This window comes from Heptranchias perlo, chromosome 24 (assembly GCF_035084215.1).
Source record: "Heptranchias perlo isolate sHepPer1 chromosome 24, sHepPer1.hap1, whole genome shotgun sequence".
In the NCBI taxonomy this organism is placed as follows: Eukaryota; Metazoa; Chordata; class Chondrichthyes; order Hexanchiformes; family Hexanchidae; genus Heptranchias; species Heptranchias perlo.
Genome location: NC_090348.1, coordinates 4,529,270 through 4,551,759, shown reverse-complemented (window position 1 = coordinate 4,551,759; position 22,490 = coordinate 4,529,270). Strand labels below are relative to the sequence as shown.

Here is a 22,490-nt window from a genome sequence, read left to right as displayed (position 1 = left end):
CCTCTGAGGAAATTCCGGGATGGTGGCCATAAAATCAGCACGCCAGATCCCAGGGGTTTGAAAACCTCCTGAATGATAATCAGGGAAGCTGGTTCCGTGGCCATGATTTTTACTGGGGGTTGTGTTCGGGGCGGGTGAGGGTGCGGACGTGTTCGGTACAGGCGAGGAGGGGGCGTGAGGGAAACCCCCACGGGGATCTCAGCGTGAGACCCGGACCATTTTAACTCTCGGGCCTCATTCAAATAATGAAGGACAGTCTCCCGCCCGCAACTGGCAGGACTGATGTCAGGGCCAGTGGGCGGGAGCGGGAGATCGGGTCGGGAGTCTCAGGACGGTGGGGACCCAGAGGGAACCGTCCTCGGATTAACCTCAGTGCTGGGCAAGGGTTTCGGTGGCCGATGCCAGCGTGCTGGGGAGGCCCAAGGACTCTGTGTGGGCCTAGGGGGGAGGGAGCTCTCCTGCTCCTCCTGGCCCACAAGAACTTCTCACAAAAGTCATTTTTCAAAACTTACCTTATATCATAGCAGGTACAGCACAGGAGGAGGCCATTCAGCCCATTGTGCCAGTGCTGGCTCTTTGAAAGAACTATCCATTTAGTCCCGTTCCCCTGCCCTTTCCCCGTAGCCCTGTAAATTTTTTCCCTTCAAGTATATATCCCATTCCCTTTTGAAAGTCACTATTGATTCTGCTTCCACCGCCCTTTCACGCAGCGCATTCCAGATCATAACAACTCGTTGCATAAAAAAATGTTTCCTCATCTCCCCTCTGGCTCTTTTGCCGATCAACTTAAATCTGTGTCCTCTGGTTACCGACCCTCCTACCAATGGAAACAGTTTCTCCTTATTTACTCTGTCAAAACCTTTCATGATTTTGAACACCTCTATCAAATCTCCCCTTAACCTTCTCCGTTCTAAGGAGAACAACCCCAGCTTCTCCAGTCTCTCCACATAACTGAAGTCCCTCATCCCTGGCACCATTCTGGCCTCTTCTGGCCAGTCAGCTCCTCCTGCCGAGGTTGGACACTGGGTGAGACTCCCCCCGACACGGCGTAACGATCGTGTCGCAGCACCAATGACCTCAGCCGACTTCAAAGTCGACGAAAGTGGAATGCCGCCACGCGGGAACAGAACGACCTCAGGCCAGTCAGTGGACTCGGCCTAATCTTAGCCCCTCTCCCGCACCATTGTTGCCGGGCGAGGGGGGTTAAAATTGAAGCCGCATGACTCTCACACTCACCGACACACAGGTCATAACCTAACTTCTTTCCATCGTGTTCCCACCCCCCATTCCTTGCCCAGGAATACTGGTAAAAGGAGCTGTTCCTGTTGGTAGCTGGGAGTGAGTGGGACAGGCCGATTGTGTTCCTACCGCTTTCTAGGGAAGTATTAAACCACAGTGCCAGCTCTTGACGAAAGAGCTAAAATGGGAAACTCTGTGCGAGGAACAGCCAGTGAGTGCGTTAGTAAGCACTGCTGTATCACTGGGTCTCCTTAAACAGATAACTTAACTACAGGAGTTGCTGCACTTGCTGTGGGACTGGAGAATTACCTGTCAAAACCTTCGCAGAATTCCTGTGTCCTGGGCACTATTACCAAATGGCTGTCTGACATTAATTAATGTTAACATTAATTCGGGTGCTTCACATTTTTTAATGTGACGGCTGCAAAACGAGCCTAGAAATGGTGAATATCATAAAGCAGAATAGACAATAAACAGTCAATAGAATACCTGAATTTGAAGTCGTATAGCAAGTGGTGGCCCATTAAATAGTCATCTTGAGTTTTGGCAATTTGCTTCTTGAGATCCTTAACCGTGTTACTGTATCCATTAAAAATGTGGTCAGCAAACAGCAACTTGCCTCTAATGTACATCTGTTGGCAACAGGAAGAAGGCAGCTCATCAGTCAGTCAGTGACAGGGCTGAGGAGGGCAGACATTATCAACTCTGAACAAGGGATGTCTTGTACTGGGAGCTGAACGAAAAGAACGCAGGGTGCTCCGGCACTCCTTAATCTCGCAGATTCGAACCCAGCTACTCGATGCAACCCAACAGAAGCAGTGAGGAAAGGTACAGAAAGTAGGACATTTCAAAGCATACTCCTCAGCACAGTCACTGTATTTTAGATGGTAAATCGAGCCTCAAAGGCTCTGTTCCTGTGGTCATGGGGTTGGGAACAATGCAGAATTAATGGCGAGGAGTATAAGCAGTTACACAATGAAGGGGTTCATTATCCTAGAGAGTTATTTATTCGTGAATAGGTATTTAGAGTGTGCTAGTGCAGGTAACACAAGAAAATTACACACCATTAAAATGATCTATTAATGTTTCATTTTCATTACAGCCAGGGATTGGGATTTAAACTTCAATACAATGAATGGGCCCTCCGCATGCAATTATTTTTAATATTTGCACACTAGTGATCACATGATGAGTCTATGACATTTGCACCTCAAGAATATTTTAAAAGAATAAATTAAAATACACAGTGAATGATTCCATATTCATCTTTTCCTCTCTCTTCATTCTGGAAGTTGCCTGTAACTAACTCATGGGAATAACAATTTGATACTGGAAAGGATTCAGATATATCTATAATATATTAAAAATCATACGACTGTATCATTTCCTGTCTACAAAGTCTTACTTCCTATTATCAACTTTTTCCATTAGAAATTCCTCTGTCCACATTTATATTGGGAACTGCCTATGTAAACATGTCACCCTGTAATTACACCCTCCCGCCAGTGATGGGGCTGTAGGGCCTCCTTTTAGCATCTCCCAGCTCCTCAGCCTCCACTGCAGAGAAACACCTCTGAAGGAAAGACTTGCATTTATATAGTGACTTTCACGACTTCAGGACACCCCAAAGCGCTTTACAGCCAATTAAGTACTTTTGAAGTGTAGTCACTGTTGTTATGCTCCAACTCTACTCCTATGCTTCCCAGATTACTGTACGATTAGCTATTTAACTATAAATAATAATATCAAATTGAAGTATTTTATCTAAATACAGAATGTATGACTTTAAAATGGGGACTGGATTATGTCTGTGTGCCCTGGTCCAATTAACTTGTGCCCTCTAACCCTGCTTCACCCGAAGTCTACTCTTGTTCTTTCCAGGTGTATGTTTATATTTATACAGTCACCACCATTTACACCAGGCTTATCCCGGGCAGCCACCTAGATCGGGCAAATGGCACTGCCATCGCCCTTAGAGAGGGTGCAGAAGAGATTTACTAGAATGATTCCAGGGATGGGGGACTTTAGTTATGTGAATAAACTGGAGAAGCTGGGGTTGTTCTTCTTGGAACAGAGACAGTTGAGAGGAGATTTGATGGAGGTATTCAAAATCATGAAGGGTCTAGATAGAGTAGATAGAGAGAAACTGTTCCCATTGGCGGAAGGGTCAAGAACCAGAGGACATAGATTTAAGGTGATTGGCAAAAGAACCAAAGGCGACATGAGGAAAAACTTTTTTACCCAGCGAGTGGTCAGGACCTGGAATGCACTGCCTAAGGGGGTGGTGGAGGCAGATTCAATCATGTCCTTCAAAAGGAAACTGGATAAGTACTTGAAAGGAAAAAATGCGTAGGGCTACGGGGAAAGGGACTAGCTGGGTTGCTTGTGCATAAAGCCAGCGCGGACTTGATGGCCTCTTTCCGTGCTGTAACCTTTCTATGATTCTATGATCACCACAGGTGTCAATTACAATGGGGCGCTTAAACCGTATTAAACATCGACTATTTCGGGCAGTTCAATATTTATCGATTTAAAAGCTCCTCTGATTTCAGGCAAAGTCAGGTCTTCAATCAGCTGTTCGTACTGTTAACAACTACAGGAGTTATTTCAAAGGAAGGAACGAAGGGAGAATGAAAGACTTGCATTTATATAGCACCTTACACAACCACAGGACGTTCCAAAGTGTTTTACAGTCAATGAAGTACTTTTGACGTGGAGTCACTGTTATAATGTAGGAAACGCAGCAGCTAACTAGCGCACAGCAAGATCCCACAGACAGAAATTATATAATGACCACATAATCTGTTTTAGTGATACTGGTTGAGGGATAAATATTGACCAGGACATCAGGAAGAACCTCACAGCCCTTCATTTGAATAGTGTCATGGGATCTTTTACATCCACCTGAGAAAGCAGACGGGGCCTCGGTTTAACATCTCATCCGAAAGGCGGCACCTCTAGACAGTGCAGCACTCCCTCAGTACTGCACTGTACTGGGAGTGTCAGCCTGGATTATGTGCTCAAGTCTCTGGAGTGGGACTTGAACCTACAATCCTCCGACTAAGAAGCAAAGCGTGCTACCCACTGAGCCACAGCTGACACCTTTTATGGTTATACCGTCCAGCGCGTGTAGTGGGCTATTCGTGTTAGCACAAACGTGCCTGATGTATGCAGTGGGGATTGTATATATAAAAAATCATGGATAGGGCGTGTGTTTCCTGTCTGACGTTTCCCATTTAATTTTGCTCCGTCAAACATCGCAATGTAGTTGCAGGTGCGTGCCTCTAGGTGGTGTTGTGGAGTGAGTTTCTATCCCAGCTCTGTGGCCATCTTATATTCGTCAACTGACCATGAGAAATGGGGAAATTTACGAATATATATCTATGCAGCTCCGCTCCCTCGCCCAGCAACGCCAAGGCCAATCATGTGGCACCACAGTTGCCGTTGTTTTGATCCGTTAACTCAGCACTGAACAGGGATTGAGATGCCTCCCTTTGACCCCCTGCCAAGAAGTGGGAGTGGATGATAGGTGAGGACAGTAATGGGGTAGGACCATCTCTCATTGGTTGGTTCAGTGGTAGCACTCTCACCTCTGAGTCAGAAGGTCATGGGTTCAAGCCCCACTCCAGAGACTTGAGCACATAATCTAGGCTGACACTTCAGTGCTGTACTGAGGGAGTGCTGCACTGTTGGAGGTGCTGTGTCCTGGATGAGACATTAAACTGAGGTCCCGTCTGCCCTCTCAGGTGGACATAAAAGATCCCACAACATTATTTCGAAGAAGATCTCCCTGGTGTACTGGTCAATATTTATCCCTCAACCAACACTTACAAAACAGACGATCTGGCCATTTATTTCACTGTTTGTGGGATCTTGCTCTGTGCAAGTTGGCTGCCCGTTGCCTACATTCCAACAGTGACTACACTTCAAAAGCACTTCATTGGCTGTGAAGCGCTTTGGGACATCCTGAGGTCGTGAAAGGTGCTGTATAAATACAAGTCCTTTCTCTTATTACTGCCTTTCAATCATTCACGAGTATCCACTATTTATTTTCTTAAATTGCTGCTGAATGTCATTTTCTACAATAGGTTGCAATTGCCATTAAATAAGAATTAACAGTCAGCAGCCGGGTCCCTGGGCTCTCTGCTAATGGCACCGTTTCTTACAGATGAGATCTTCTCTCTTAAAAGGGACTGATGAGCACCAGGTGGGCCTGAGCAGATTTTATTTAAATAACAACGCAAATCAGTAAGAACTTATTTTGTAGAGGATTAAAACTATGAAAACCTTACAAGGTGTTCAGAAATCAATGCCTGTTCCTCATGGGTATAAACAGGGGCTGGAATATTCAACCCTCAGCTAAAGACTAACAAAAGGAAGTTATACATAATCCTACTCAGGGCCTGAAAGAACATGACTATTCAGAGTGTAACTGACTAAATGATCCAATTACTGACTGAAACTGATGAGATTCGCAGGATGTATGGGGAGAGCTAACACAGTTAAAGCAACATACAAGGCTTGGAGCAGATTCATCTGGACGTCTCGTTGATGGTGGGAGATGTTTTCGTGCTTCGAGAATCGCCCGGGCACAGCACTGAGAGTAATATCGGGTGTGCCCATCACCAGTGCCCAATCCTCTGCCAAACTGTCCTCTATGTGCTGCAACCAGGCCCTTCTTTACATCAGGGCAACAGGAGGAAAATCTGCTCTACATACGTATACACACACACACACATATATATATGTACACACACATATGCTCACATGTATACACACATATGCTCGCATGTATACACACACGCTCACACATAGACACACTCACATATACAGGTACTCACACACTTACTCCCACACACAAGCTTACTCACAAACACCCTCATACACACACTCACACGTTGTACACTCTCATACAATCACACACACTCACTCACTCACAGACAGATACACAATACAGCTGCATTGCTCTACAGTATGACAGACAGTTTCTATAATCTGATCTATATAAATCTAAACAAACACAACAGTTTGCCAATAAATTGCTGTTTGCTGAGTTAGTCTGTTGTATGCTCCATGTGCTAACATTGTACTTTAATGCATGAAAGGGTTACATTAAGATGATAATTGTGTTGCAAAGAATGCACAGCAGCTCAGCCCAGCTGAACTCTCTGGGACTGTACTGTTAGCTGACCCTTTCGAACTGTAGGGAATGTATTGCAGTCCTGTGTGTTACTGGCGAACTGCACAATATAAACCCACTTACTTCTGATTATTCTCGCACAAAACGGAAACACATGTGGGGGCTGTCATTTGAAACTTGTTTTTCTCTGCATGAAGCTGAGGCTCTGCTCGTGCTCCAGCGGAATGGCGGCCAACCCACAGAAAGAAGGTGGACTTCACATATGGCAGGAAGCAGTTCTAATGACCACAGTAGCAGCCAGCCCTTGGGAACCAGCTGCATCGCTGTGATTCTGTCTCCCCCGCAAACCATTCCTCATATAACGGGATCCTTCTCCTGTTAATAAATTAAGCCAATGTTTACATCAAAGTGCTGTGTGTGTTTGTGTGAGGGACACTTGGATGATTTTACTTTGAACATACAATGTTAAATATTTTAACTCCAGCTCAGACTCAACGAACAGATTTCCACCAGGACATTTTTCAAAACGAAAGGGATAAAGTCTAATTGTAACATTTTTATGTGGAATGTTGCTTTGAACAAAATAGTGGGAGGGACATGGGTCGGAGAGGAATTTGTACTAAATTAACCGAAGGTTTTTTCTCTCTGATTTCTTGCCTCTCCCAGGAGATTGTGTGACTACAGGGGGCAGGGTAGGTGACGGGGGGTGTAGGTTACATCCTCCCAGGATGGGACAGGCTCGGGGGACCAGCTATCTGTTCCGTGTCCTTTTTTGTAGGGTGGTAACAAATCGGGCTGGTTCGATCACTGCCTTTCACCTCATTTAAATTGCATCAAAACTGATTGAATTAAACTCTCCTCTCTCTCTCTCTCTCCCACTCTCCCTCTCACTCTGCCTCTCTGCCACCTGCAAGTCCTGGGGTAAGTGGGTTTGGTAGTCTCAGCCCAGACCCTGTGAGTACCTTAGGTAGAATTACATGGAATTTACAGCACAGAAACAGGCCATTCGGCCCATCTGGTCTATGCCAGTGTTTCTACTCCACACAAGCCTTCTCCCACTCACCTCTTCCCACCCTGCCCCTGTATCCCTCTACCCCCTTCTCCTTCATCTATGGATCAAGCCCCCCCCCCCACTTAAATGCCCCAATGCTATCTGCTTCAACCACTCCATGTGGCAGCAGGTTTCACATTCTCACCACTCTCTGTGTAAAGAAATTCTTCCTAAATTCTTTATTTGGTCCATTAGTGGCTATCTTATATTTATGCCCCCTTGTTCTGGACTCACTCACGAGTGGAGACAGTTTCTCCATGTCCACCCTATTGAACCCCTTCATTATTTTAAAGACCCCTATTAGGCCACCCCTCAGCCTTATTAGTCGGTCCTGGTAGTTTCATCCTCTTGCTAGCACGACGCCGCCCAGAATTTAACAAACGAGTAGTGTTGCTCAGATAAGCCAAAAAAGATGACTGGTGTAGGAAATGGGAACACTCATGCTGATGCAGTAGGAGGTGTTATTTTTACAATGTACTTGGCCCATATGTAGAGCAGAGGAGAGAGGAGCTTTGAGGGTGGGTGCCAGAAGTGGGAAAGTGTCCCATTCCCAGAACAAACCTCCCTTCCTCACTTTGAGCACAAAAATTCCCTATTAAAAAAAGCATTTAGGACTTAGAAAAAAAAGATCTTTTGCAGTTTCCAGTTTGCTGTGGTTGTCGGAGCTGGCAGTCCACAGATCGTGGGAGGTCAGAACCTTTCACACACCTTGTTTATATTTTATCTTGGAATCCTTTCAATGACCAGGGTCCAGGGTGTGGGACTCAATGGGAACAATAGGCAGCCTGGGTCTGTTGGTGAGAAACACATAGTATCTGCAAAGTGAGATGGGAGGAGTTGCTCCTTTTCATAATAAAAGATGTAGCTGGATTCCTGTCAGAAAACTGTGGGAAAAGTGAAGCCTGTGGTTTGTAATGTTAGTTATTGCCAATCTCAGCTCCACTTACTTTGGTGGCTGTTGAGAGTGTCTTCCAATGTGTCTTTAGCAATGACTTTAAAGCTAATAATCCTGCCTCATATATTTATAGATACATAGATAGATATATATAGATAGACAGATATATATCTGATATATAGATATATATAGATATATATAGATAGACAGACATAAATATATATATATATATATATATATAGAGAGAGATAGACAGACACATACAGATAGATATATGGATAGATATATAGATAGATAGATATCTGATATATAGATATATATAGATAGACAGACATAAATATATATATATATATATATAGAGAGAGAGAGATAGACAGACACATACAGATAGATATATGGATAGATATATAGATAGATAGATATCTGATATATATAGATAGACATAAATATATATATATATAGATATATAGATAGACAGACACATACAGATAGATATATAGACAGATATAGATGTATAGTTACATAATTACATACATATAGATAGCTATATAGACAGATAGCCAGATATAGATATACAAGATTGAATTAAAAGAAAGAGCAGGCAGTTCTCCCTGGCCAACATTCCTCTCTGAACCAACACCACCAAAAAGAGATAAGGCAGCCATTCACTTCATTGCTTTTTGTGGGGTGTTACTGGTAAGAATGGTGAACAGTAAGTACTCCCCTTACATTTTCCTTTACCTTGAAACATTGCAAGTCATCATTTTAGCACTGCCTCTGCTCAAGGACTATGTTTTAGCCGCTCGTGACAGCAGCTCTGTGCATGCAGACAACATCCTTGACTGAACATCTAACAAGGAGGAGGGGCGACAATCATATTTACAAATTTTGCCAATTAAAAAAAATGAGGGGTACTCAGTTACAAAGCTCGGAATTCACTAACTCTTTGATCCCGAGCTGATGAGATGCAGGCCCGGAGCGAGAGCAGGGAGTGCTATCTGTACGACTAAACTCTTTGGCCAGGATCGTCCTCTGTTAAATGGGGCAGGACATGGGGTGAAATTGGGCGGGGAGGCCTATTACTGCAGTCCTGCCCCAGCAGAGAAGGCTACCGGCTGCCCCTTCACCATCCTGCCCTGAGTTAGTGACAGTGGGGAGCTGGAGCCCAGCCACACACCTGATTAATGTGATCGCACCGTCCATGTGATCTCCTGGACTGGTTTCGATCGCGTGTGGGGGGTCGGAGAGGAATTTTCCAGGTTTTTTTCCCCCTTATTGGCCCTGTTTATTTTGCCTCTCCCAGGAGATTACACGGCGGATGGGAGGGGGTGAAGGGATTAGTCGGTGATGCTCCGGCCATTATGGGTATGGGGCAGGCTTGACGGACCAGCTGGTATTTTCCTGCCTGTCATTTTTGTATGTGGTATTACTCTGTTTTCCACCGTTACTGCTGCTGATTACCGGGACTACCAGGAACGGGGGTGGGGGTAGCCCCAGAATACTGCTGCGAGCAACCAGAGAAAAATCATTGGGGCATTAAACAAAATTATGTTTTTTAACATTTTTATTTATTAGTTATAAAAATATCGGAGATGGGAAAAAAGGCTGTTTGACTGACAGTCAAGAATCATCCAATCGGGTAATGAAGAGTCTGTTCACTTTCCAATTGGCCGGGAAGGCAGGGCACCGCGATGATGGACATGTCAGGTGACCAATGGCGGCAACAACAACATGTATTTATGTAGCACCTTTAACATAGTAAAACGTCCCAAGGCGCTTCACAGGAGCGATTATCAAACAAAATATGATTCCGAGCCACATAAGGAGATATTAGGACAGGTGACCAAAAGCTTGGTCAAAGAGGTAGGTTTTAAGGAGCATCTTAAAGGAGTAGAGCGAGGCGGAAAGGTTCAGGGAGGGAATTCCAGAGCTTAGGGCCTAAGCTGCTGAAGGCACGGTCAGCAATGGTGGAGCGATTAAAATCAGGGATGTGCAAGAGGCCAGAATTGGAGGAGTGCAGAGATCTCAGAGGGTTGTAGGACTGGAGGAGGTTACAGAGATAGGGAGGGGCGAGGCCATGGAGGGATTTGAAAACAAGGATGAGAATTTTAAAATCGAGGGGTTGCCAGACCGGGAGCCAATGTAGGTCAACGAACACAGGGGTGATGGGTGAACGGGACTTGGTGCGAGTTAGGATACAGGCAGAAGAGTTTTGGATGAACTCAAGTTTATGGAGGGTGGGAGATGGGAGGCTGACCAGGAGAGCATTGGAATAGTTGAGTCTAGAGGTAACAAAGGTCTGGATGAGGGTTTCAGTAGCAGATGGGCTGAGGCAGGGGTGGAGATGGGCGATGTTACGGAGGTGGAAGTAGGCGGTCTTGGTGATGGAGCGGATATGTGGTCGGAAACTCATCTCAGGGTCAAATAGGACGTCAAGGTTGTGAACGGTTTGGAGTGTGGGGGCGGGGCGGTTGGAGGTCAAGTGATGAAACCCCCCGGAATATATCCAACCACGGTTGACGACCCTAGACAATTGCTCCTACAATCACTGTGCAGATTGAAACTGCTGAGAGACATTCACTGAGCAGAATTTGCATTTCTAACTAATTACAATCAGCATAAATAGTGCATTTTTTTTTAAAGTTCATGATAAACTCATTCTCTGAGTTCCCACATCCCGTACTTCCTCTCTTACCAGGAACATGCCAGGGGTAACATTGTGCCTATCCACCAGTAATGCAGAGCTTTGGCCCGTGGAGTCATTTGCGGTGCTGATGTCATACTTTATCACTCGGAATGAGTCGTACCGACACTAAATGTAAACAGGAAATACCATTAGACTAGCCGTGTGAACGCACAGAAACATCAACAGTTTTCATCAGAGTCACACAGCTGCAAGTTCTGGGATGATAATGTTATCAACAGCAATTTGCATTTATATAACACCTTTTAACATAAAGAAACAGCCCTACGGGCTTTACAAATAGGAAGTGGACACAAAGCCAAGGAAGGAGAGGTTAGGGAGAGTGACCCAAAGCTTATTTGAAGAGATCTGAAGAGTTTTGAGAGGGTTCCTAAAGACGGAGAGAGAGATGGAAAGGTTTAGGGAGGGAGTTCCAGAGAGCAGGGCCGAGGTGAATAAATGGGCAGCCACTAATGATAATGTGAAGGGAGTGGGAATGTACAGCAGGCTGGATGCAGAGGAGCTGGGTACAGTAGCCTAGTGGTTATGGTCATGGTACTGGACCTGTAATCCAGAGGTTGTGAGTTCAAATCCAATTCTATGCCAAATTGGGAATTCTTGGCTGTGTCAGCCGGGGCTCAGTGGGCAGCATTCTTGCCTCTAAGTCAAAAGGTTGTGGGTTCATAATCCCACTCCAGAGACTCGCACATAATCTGGGCTGACATTTCACTAGTCTACCGTACCCAGCTCCTCTGCCTCCAGCCTGCTGTACAGTCCCGCTCCCTTCACCTTATCGTTAGTGGCTGCCCATTTATTCACCTCGGCCCTGTTCTCTGGAACTCCCTCACTAAACCTTTCCACCTCTCTCTCCACACTGAGGGAGTGCTGCACTGTCGGAGGTGCTGTCTTTTGGATGAGGCATTAAACCAAGGCCCCGTCTCCCCTCTCAGGTGAATGTAAAAGATCCCATGGCACTATTTCGAAGAAGAGCAGGGGAGTTCTCCCCAGTGTCCTGGTCAATATTTATCCCTCAACCAACATCACTAAAACAGATTATCAGGTCATTATCTCATTGCTGTTTGTGGGAGCTTGCTGTGCGCAAATTGGCTGCCGCATTTCCTGCATTACAACAGTGACTACATTTTTTAAAAAGTACGTCATTGGTTGTAAAGCACTTTGGGATGTCCCAAAGTCGTGAAAGATGCTACATATCATAATTATCTTTCTTTCATTCTTTCAATAAATCTGATGATTTGTCCTTCAGGGAAGGGAACTTGCCAGCCCTGGCCTGGCCTACATGTGACTCCAGTCCCAACTACATGGTTGACTCACTGACCTCAGGGCAACTCGGGATGGGCAACAAATGTTGGCAGCATTGGCCACATCCTGAAAACAAATATAAAAAAATAAAGAACAGAGCATTTGGGAAAGGTTATAGGGTTTGATATGGCAGAGATATGGAGGCCATAGAGGGATTTATAGATTAAGATGAAGATTTTAAATTCAATGCGTTAGGGGACAGGAAGCCAACATAGGCCAGCGGGTGATGGGTGAGCAAGGCTTAGTGCGGGATAGGAAATGGGTGGCAAAGTTTTAGAGGAGTTGGAGTTTATGGAGGGAGGAGGATGAGAGGCAGAATAGGTGAATCTGGAAGTGGCAAAGAGATGGATCAGGCTTTCTGCGATGGAGGGGCGGAAATAGGGGCAGAGGTTAGCAGCGTCGCAGGGGTTAGCAATAGGGACAGAGATTAGCAACGTTGCAGGGGTTAGCAATAAAGGCAGAGGTTAGCAACGTCGCAGGGGTTAGCAATAGGGACAGAGATTAGCAACGTCGCAGGGGTTAGCAATAGGGACAGAGGTTAGCAACATCGCAGGGGTTAGCAATAGGGACAGAGGTTAGCAACGTTGCAGGGGTTAGCAATAGGGGCAGAGGTTAGCAACGTTGCAGGGGTTAGCAATAGGAGCAGAGGTTAGCAACGTCGCAGGGGTTAACAATAGGGGCAGAGATTAGCAACGTTGCAAGGGTTAGCAATAGGGGCAGAGGTTAGCAACGTTGCAGGGGTTAGCAATAGGGGCAGAGGTTAGCAACGTTGCAGGGGTTAGCAATAGGGGCAGAGGTTAGCAACATCACAGGGGTTAGCAATAGGGGCAGAGGTGGTGGCGGTGAAGAGGTGTGGCTTACAGCTCTGCCCAGGGTCAAAACCGCAAACTGTTTGACGTGACCACTCTGTAACCAGAAGGCACAGAGTTAAGCTCAGAGGAACGGTGAACAGTTTCAATTTAACTATTTGACGCACAGGGTGGTGAATGTGAGGAACTGTCTGCCCAAAGAGGCAGTGGAAGTGGACGGTGTCAGTAAATTCAAGATGGAGATGAATAGTTTTTTAGTGAAAGAAGTGACTGGGGGTATCAGGCAGAGAGAGAGATGGAGTCCGTGGAAAGGGAGTAGAGCTTGTGGTGGTGGCTGAACATGATGCCTTTGGTCTTCCTGATGTTCAGCTGGGGGAAGCTGTCACTGATCCAGGATCTGATGTCGGACAAACAGTCAAGGGTTTGAGAGAGGCGGTGGTGAGGTAGAACAGGGTGTCGTCAGTGTACATGTGGAGGCTGATCTTGGCCCCGCAGATGAAGTTGCCAAGGGGCCAGGTGTAGATCAGGAAGAGGAGTGCTGCAGTTAATGAGATATTTTTGCCCCTCAAACCATGTCAGGAAAACCCTTTGGCACCATTAATACATGACAAAATGACATGTGTGTCAAAAAAAATCATTGCATCAGTTGTGAAACACTGTTCTTCCTCTTCACAGTCGTCTCCCTTCCACCAATCTCCCTCCCCCCACAATCTCCCTCCCCCCACAATCTCCCTCCCCCCACAATCTCCCTCCCCCCACAATCTCCCTCCCCCCACAATCTCCCTTCCCCCCAATAATCTTCCTCCCCCACCGCCAATCTCCCTCCCCCATCTCCCTCCCCCCACCAATCTGCCTCCCCCCCACCAATCTCCCTCCCCCCCCACCAATCTCCCTCCCCCCACCAATCTCCCTCCCCCCACCTATCTCCCTCCCCCCACAATCTCCCTCCCCCCCACCAATCTCCCTCCCCCCCCCCACCAATCTCCCTTCCGCCCACCAATCTCCCTCCCCCCCCCACCAATCTCCCTCCCCCCCCCACCAATCTCCCTTCCGCCCACCTATCTCCCTCCCCCCACAATCTCCCTCCCCCCCACCAATCTCCCTCCCCCCCACCAATCTCCCTTCCCCCACCTATCTCCCTTCCCCCACCTATCTCCCTTCCCCCACCTATCTCCCTCCCCCCCCCACCAATCTCCCTCCCCCCCACCACCAATCTCCCTCCCCCCCACCAATCTCCCCCCCCCACCAATCTCCCTCCACCCCACCAATCTCCCCCCCCCACCAATCTCCCTCCACCCCACCAATCTCCACCCCCCCACCAATCTCCCCCCCCCACCAATCTCCCTCCCCCCACTATCTCCCGTCCCCCCCCCCCACCAATCTCCCTCCCCACCAATCTCGCGCCCCCCCACCTATCTCCCTTCCCCCCCCACCAATCTCCCTCCCCCCCCACCAATCTCCCTCCCCCCCACCAATCTCCTTCCCCCCCCACCTATCTCCCTTCCCCCCCCACCAATCTCCCTCCCCCCCACCAATCTCGCTCCCCCCACCTATCTCCCTTCCCCCCCCACCAATCTCCCTCCCCCCCACCAATCTCCTTCCCCCCCACCAATCTCCCTCCCCCCACCACCAATCTCCCTCCCCCCACCTATCTCCCTTCCCCCCCCACCAATCTCCCTCCCCCCCCACCAACCTCCCTCCCCCACCAACCTCCCTCCCCCCACCACCAATCTCCCTCCCCCCCACCTATCTCCCTCCCCCCCCCACCAATCTCCTTCCCCCCCCACCAATCTCCTTCCCCCCCCACCAATCTCCCCCCCCCCACCTATCTCCTTCCCCCCCCACCTATCTCCCTCCCCCCCACCAATCTCCCTCCCTCCCACCAATCACGCTCCCCCCAACCTCCCTCCCCCCACCACCTATCTCCCTCCCCCCCACCTATCTCCCTTCCCCCCCCCACCTATCTCCCTTCCCCCCCACCTATCTCCCTTCCCCCCCCACCAATCTCCCTCCCACCAATCACCCTCCCCCCAATCTCCCTTCCCCCCACCAATCTCCCTCCCCCCACCACCAATCTCCCTCCCACCCACCAATCTCCCTCCCCCCACCTATCTCCCTCCCCCCCACCAATCTCCCTCCCCCCACCACCAATCTCCCTCCCCCCACCTATCTCCCTTCCCCCCCACCAATCTCCCTTCCCCCCCCACCAATCTCCCTCCCCCGAATCTCCCTCCCCCACCAACCTCCCTCCCCCACCAATCTCCTTCCCCCCCCCACCAATCTCCTTCCCCCCCCCACCAATCTCCCTCCCCCCCACCAATCTCCCTCCCCCCCACCAATCTCCCTCCCCCCCCACCTATCTCCTTCCCCCCCCACCAATCTCCCTCCCTCCCACCAATCACGCACCCCCCAACCTCCCTCCCCCCACCACCTATCTCCCTCCCCCCCACCTATCTCCCTTCCCCCCCCCACCAATCTCCCTCCCCCCCACCAATCTCCCTCCCACCAATCACCCTCCCCCCAATCACCCTCCCCCCAATCTCCCTCCCACCAATCACCCTCCCCCCAATCACCCTCCCCCCAATCTCCCTCCCCCCACCACCAATCTCCCTCCCCCCACCACCAATCTCCCCCCACCCACCAATCTCCCTCCCCCCACCTATCTCCCTCCCCCCCCACCAATCTCCCTCCCCCCCACCAATCTCCCTCCCACCAATCACCCTCCCCCCAATCACCCTCCCCCCAATCTCCCTCCCACCAATCACCCTCCCCCCAATCACCCTCCCCCCAATCTCCCTCCCCCCACCACCAATCTCCCTCCCCCCACCTATCTCCCTTCCCCCCACCACCAATCTCCCTCCCCCCCACCAATCTCCCTCCCCCCACCACCAATCTCCCTCCCACCCACCAATCTCCCTCCCCCCACCTATCTCCCTCCCCCCCACCAATCTCCCTCCCCCCCCACCAATCTCCCTCCCCCCCACCTATCTCCCTTCCCCACCCACCAATCTCCCTCCCCCCACCCACCAATCTCCCTTCCCCCCACCTATCTCCCTCCCCCCCCCCACCAATCTCCCTCCCCCCCCACCAATCTCCCTCCCCCACCACCAATCTCCCTCCCACCCACCAATCTCCCTCCCCCCCCCACCAATCTCCCTTCCCCACCACCTATCTCCCTCCCCCCACCAATCTCCCTCCCCCCACCACCAATCTCCCTCCCCCCACCACCAATCTCCCTCCCACCCACCAATCTCCCTTCCCCACCACCAATCTCCCTCCCCCACCACCACCTATCTCCCTCCCCCCCACCAATCTCCTTCCCCACCACCAATCTCCTTCCCCACCACCAATCTCCCTCCCCCCCACCAATCTCCCTCCCACCAATCTCCCTCCCACCAATCTCCCTCCCACCAATCTCCCTCCCCCCAATCTACCTCCCCCCAATCTACCTCCCCCACCAACCTCCCTCCCCCACCAACCTCCCTCCCCACCAATCTCCCTCCCCCCCACCACCAATCTCCCTTCCCCCCACCATCTCCCTCCACCAATCTCCCTCCCCCCCACCAATCTCCCTCCCCCCCACCAATCTCCCTCCCCCCCACCAATCTCCCTCCCACCAATCTCCCTCCCCCACCAACCTCCCTCCCCCCACCACCAATCTCCCTCCCCCCCACCTATCTCCCTTCCCCCCCCCACCAATCTCCCTCCCCCCAATCTCCTCTCCCCCAATCTCCCTCCCCCCAATCTCCCTCCCCCCAATCTCCCTCCCCCACCAACCTCCCTCCCCCACCAACCTCCCTCCCCCCACCACCAATCTCCCTCCCCCCCACCAATCTCCCTCCCCCCACCAATCTCCCTCCCCACCACCAATCTCCCTTCCCCCCACCAATCTCCCTCCCACCCACCAATCTCCCTCCCTCCACCACCAATCTCCCTCCCACCCCCACCAATCTCCCTCCCACCCCCACCAATCTCCCTCCCACCCACCAATCTCCCTTCCCACCACCAATCTGCCCCCCCACCAATCCTCCTTCCCCCCACCAACCCCCCTTCCCCCCACCAATCCTCCTTCCCCCCACCAACCCCCCTTCCCCCCACCAATCCCCCTTCCCCCCACCAATCTCCCCCCCACCAATCTCCCTCCCCCCACCAATCTCCCTCCACCCACCAATCTCCCTCCACCCACCAATCTCCCTTCCCCCCACCACCAATCTCCCTTCCCCCCACCAATCAATCTCCCTCCCCCCACCCACCAATCTCCCTTCCCACCACCAATCTGCCCCCCCACCAATCCTCCTTCCCCCCACCAATCCCCCTTCCCCCCACCACTCTCCCCGCCCCCCACCAATCTCCCTTCCCCCATCTATCTCCCAAATTGGGGGGGGGTGCAGTTAATACAAAGGATGAATGCATCAAAACGCAAGAGGACATTAATAAACTTGCAGAATGGGCATCTAATTGGGAAATGAATTTCAATATAGATAAATGTGAGGTGGCAGAAAGAATAAGGAAGCAAATTCAGCTGGGATAATACGAGTCTAGATGGAGTAGAGGAGCAGAGGGATCTCAGGGTACAAATACACAGATCACTAAAAGTAGCGATGCAGGTTAATAAGCCCATAAAAAAGGCAAATCAAGCACTGGGGTTCATTTCTAGAGAGACACAATTGAAAAACAGAGAAGTTATGTTAAACTTGTACTGAACCTTGGTTAGACCACACTAGGCGTACTGTGAACAGTTCTGGTCTCCGTATTATTAAACAGATACAGAGGCACTGGAGAAGGTGCAAAAAAGATTCAAAAGGATGATACCAGAACTGAGAGGATATACTTATCAGGAAAGGTTAAACAGGCTGGGACTTTTTTCTCTAGAAAAGAGAAGGCTGAGGGGTGACCTGATAGAGGTCTTTAAGATAATGAAAGGGTTTGATAGGGTAGACGTAGAGAAGATGTTTCCACTTGTGGGGGAGACCAAAACTAAAGGTCATCAATATAAGACAGTCACTAATAAATCCAATAGGGAATTCAGGAGAAACTTCTTTACCCAAAGAATGGTAAGAATGTGGAACTCGCTACAAGGAGTAGCTGAGGCGAATAACATAGATGCATTTAAGGGGAAGCTAGATAAACACAAGAGGGGGAAAGGAATATGCTGATAGGGTTAGATGAAGGTGGGAGTAGGCTAGTGTGGAGCATAAACACTGGCACGGACCAGTTGGGCCGAATGGCCTGTAGACTCTATGTATTTGTCCTTGTTTTAAAGGGGACAATCTCCAATGTTTTACAAGCTTGACATTTGTCTGGGAGGGGAAAGTATTGTATCGCCAAAGGAACGTGCAGGATTGGGAAAGGCCATCTCAGAATTCAGAAAGTCCCATCCTATCTCATATGCCCCTTAATTGCTTCTTTCTCTAAAAAAATGATCCAGCTCCTTCCTGAATTTGCTGGCAGGGTCTGCCTGGGTGGTGTGTTCCACACAATCACCATCTTCTGTACGGAGCAGTTAAATCTAAATAACCCATTTATCTTCTGCCCTGAGCTCCCCATGGTTAAAGGGGTTTTGCGATTATGTCAACTAATTAGAGTTCAGTTCATCTTCACCGCTTACAGTCTTGAAAAGTTTAATAAGGTCTTACTAGGCCAGTGCGAATATTCCCAGCGACCTTACTTTCTCCTCATTGCTCAGCTACTAATCCTCAGGATTAATCTAGTTACCTCCCCCTGTGCTCCTTCCATAATTCAGGATATTCCCACATAGAACAGTGACCAGGTGCTCGATACAAACTGATATTCTACGAGTCTGGCTCATCGTCCTAACATCTCGGGGGGTCAATTTTAACCCATCTGCCCGGCGGCTGGGCAGTTAAAATCGCCCGGGTAACTTGCCCGCCATGGGCCGATTTTCACCCGCTCTCCTGAGCAGGCGGAAGGTCACCTGCCCAATGCTGGCGGGGTCCTTTTTAACATGTGTATGGCGGGTCCTGATGACATCGTCGGGACCCGACTGAAATTTTCACTCGGCAGCCTGAGCGGGAAGCGGGCAGGGAGTTTCCTGTCAGGCCCCACCCAGTCAGGGAGTTTTACGATTCTCTTTTAACTTTCCTTGTGGGGTCAGGAGGAGCGGGAGTGCTTCCCTGGGCCCCACAAAGGAATCTTAGGCTTCCCCTGCTGCGATCTGGCCCCTCCCCTCCTCTCCCGATCTCAGGGACCTCCCCACGGCACGATACGGCAGCCAATCCTGTCGGTTCTCGGGTCTCGGCGGACTCTGGGCCTGGAATGGATGGGAAGTCGGCCGGGGGGTGTTTAGATGAGGCCTGGGAGTTAAAATACCGTGGGGGGCATTTTTTTTTCCTGCAGCGGGTGAGTTCTGAACTGACGCCAGAACTCACCCGGCCAAAAACAGGCCCTCCGGTTAAAATCGGGCCATTGTTTGCTGCCTTCACTGCTGCCCCACACTGCAGTGATGGTTTCACCAAGCTATCTACCTGAGCCCACTCCTCCATGTCGTGTAGTCCACTAATGTCCAACTTACATCCCCACTGCTTGTTCCCCTTCCCTAATATCATCCTCATTGGATGTCACGCCCATTGGAGTGTTTGAACATGACTAATATCCTCAAACAGTGCGTCAGAAAACCAGAGAAAAGTTGGCCAAACGGCATGAATATGAGGCCCCTTTAAATGACCCCTCGTGTCTGGCATTCAGACACCTGGGCCCCGATATTTACTGGGGGCTGCGAAGAGAGCGGGGGGAGGATTTCCGGACAGGAAACCCGGAAGTTCGGGTACGTCAAAATCATCAGGACGTCTTTTAAATGTTTTCAGCAGGTTTCCCACCCGACAGGCAGCATGATTGACAGGCTGGCTGCCAGTTTGGACGGGAAAGCAGCTGGGGAGTGGATGCAAGGTAAGTGGGACATCGGGGGGCGGGGTGCTTGGGGCCGGACATCGGGGTGGGGGGGGGGGTTGGAGATTGTGGGGGGAGTTGGAGATCGTGGGGGGGTCGGAGATCGTGGTGGGGGGGTTGGAGATTGTGGGGGGAGTTGGAGATCGTGGGGGGGGTGGAGATCGTGGGGGGGGTGGAGATCGTGGGGGTGTTGGAGATCGTGGGGGGAGTTGGAGATCGTGGGGGGGTCGGAGATCGTGGTGGGGGGGTTGGAGATTGTGGGGGTGTTGGAGATCGTGGAGGGGTTGGAGATCGTGGGGGGGGGTCGGAGATCGTGGGGCGTGGGGGTGTTGGAGATCGTGGGGGGGGGTTGGAGATCGTGGAGGGGGAGTTGGAGATCGTGGAGGGGGAGTTGGAGATCGTGGGGGGGGTCGGAGATCGTGGGGCGTGGGGGTGTTGGAGATCGTGGGGGGGGGTTGGAGATCGTGGAGGGGGAGTTGGAGATCGTGGAGGGGTTGGAGATCGTGGGGGGGTCGGAGATCGTGGGGGTGTTGGAGATCGTGGGGGGGGGGTTGGAGATCGTGGAGGGGGAGTTGGAGATCGTGGAGGGGTTGGAGATCGTGGGGGGGTCGGAGATCGTGGGGGTGTTGGAGATCGTGGGGGGCTCGGAGATCGTGGGGGGCTCGGAGATCATGGAGTGGAGAGGTCGGCCGATCGGGTGTGTGGGATCAGGGCAGATGAGCTCGTTGGGCCTGGAGGAAACAGTTCTCCTCCTCCTGGCCCACGAGCAGTGCGATAAAGGCACTCACCTGATGATCTGGGCCTTCTCGCCTTCTCTTACGTGGCGAGAAGCAGAAGGCCCGGGAATCCCGGCCCCCAGTAGTTAAAAATGAAAAACCTATTAAAATGGAGGCCTGCAGCTTCCTTAAAAGATTTTACTGCCGGCCCCTCGACCCGCCTCCGTTAAAACCGGAAATGGCCAGGTTGGAGGCGGGTTTTACATTATTTACAATTTTTACATTCCCACTCGCCCCCAACCCACCCGTTCTTGGGGGTTAAAATTACCCCCGATTTGTGTCATGGGTCAAAATGGTCTCACACTTAAGGGACTTGCCGATGAGTTACCCAGTTACATAGAATTTACAGCACAGAAACAGGCCATTCGGCCCAACTGGTCCATGCTGGTGTTATTACTCCACACGAGCCTCCTCCCCCCTCGCTTCATCAAACCCAACAGCATATCGAAAGGGCATTATTGAACCAGTTGGGTTTTTTACGACGATCTGGCAGTTTCATGGTCACTTTTACTGATTCCAGCTTTTAAAAAAACACCAGCTCCCGATTTTTTTTAAAAAACTGAATTCAAATTCTCAAACTGTCACGATGGGATCAGAACTAACGTTCTAGAGTCATAGAGTCATAGAGTTATACAGCACGGATAGAGGCCCTTCGGCCCATCGTGTCCGCGCCGGCCATCAGCCCTGTCTACTCTAATCCCATATTCCAGCATTTGGTCCGTAGCCTTGTATGCTATGGCATTTCAAGTGCTCATCCAAATGCTTCTTGAATGTTGTGAGGGTTCCTGCCTCCACAACCCTTTCAGACAGTGAGTTCCAGACTCCAACCACCCTCTGGGTGAAAAAGTTCTTTCTCAAATCCCCTCTAAACCTCCCGCCTTTTACCTTGAATCTATGTCCCCTTGTTATAGAACCCTCAACGAAGGGAAAAAGCTCCTTAGTATCCATCCTATCTGTGCCCCTCATAATTTTGTACACCTCAATCATGTCCCCCCTCAGCCTCCTCTGCTCCAAGGAAAACAAACCCAATCTTCCCAGTCTCTCTTCATAGCTGAAGCGCTCCAGCCCTGGTAACATCCTGGTGAATCTCCTCTGCACCCTCTCCAAAGCGATCACATCCTTCCTGTAGTGTGGCGACCAGAACTGCACACAATACTCCAGCTGTGGCCTAACCAGTGTTTTATACAGCTCCATCATAACCTCCTTGCTCTTATATTCTATGCCTCGGCTAATAAAGGCAAGTATCCCATATGCCTTCTTTACCACCTTATCTACCTGTTCCGCCGCCTTCAGGGATCTGTGAACTTGCACACCAAGATCCCTCTGACCCTCTGTCTTGCCTAGGGTCCTCCCATTCATTGTGTATTCCCTTGCCTTGTTAGTCCCTCCAAAGTGCATCACCTCGCACTTTTCCGGGTTAAATTCCATTTGCCACTGTTCCGCCCATCTGACCAACCCATCTATATCGTCCTGCAGACTGAGGCTATCCTCCTCGCTATTTACCACCCTACCAATCTTTGTATCATCAGCGAACTTACTGATCATACCTTTTACATTCATATCCAAGTCATTAATGTAGACCACAAACAGCAAGGGACCCAGCACCGATCCCTGTGGTACCCCACTGGCCACAGGCTTCCAGTCACAAAAACAACCTTCGACCATCACCCT

At 50.2% G+C, this 22,490-nt stretch overlaps 1 protein-coding gene across 1 annotated transcript in view; it reads right to left on the bottom strand.

Moving 5' to 3' along the window:
- Positions 1 to 22,490, bottom strand: part of LOC137341905 (uncharacterized protein C3orf20-like) — an 88,792-nt gene that overhangs the window by 5,337 nt on the left and 60,965 nt on the right. Inside the window, exons 14-15 of the mRNA XM_068005411.1 lie at positions 11,021 to 11,137; positions 1,729 to 1,871 (exon numbers count right to left, since the gene is read on the bottom strand). Of these exons, the coding sequence (XP_067861512.1) occupies positions 1,729 to 1,871; positions 11,021 to 11,137 (260 nt within the window). The remainder of the gene's footprint in view (positions 1 to 1,728; positions 1,872 to 11,020; positions 11,138 to 22,490) is intronic.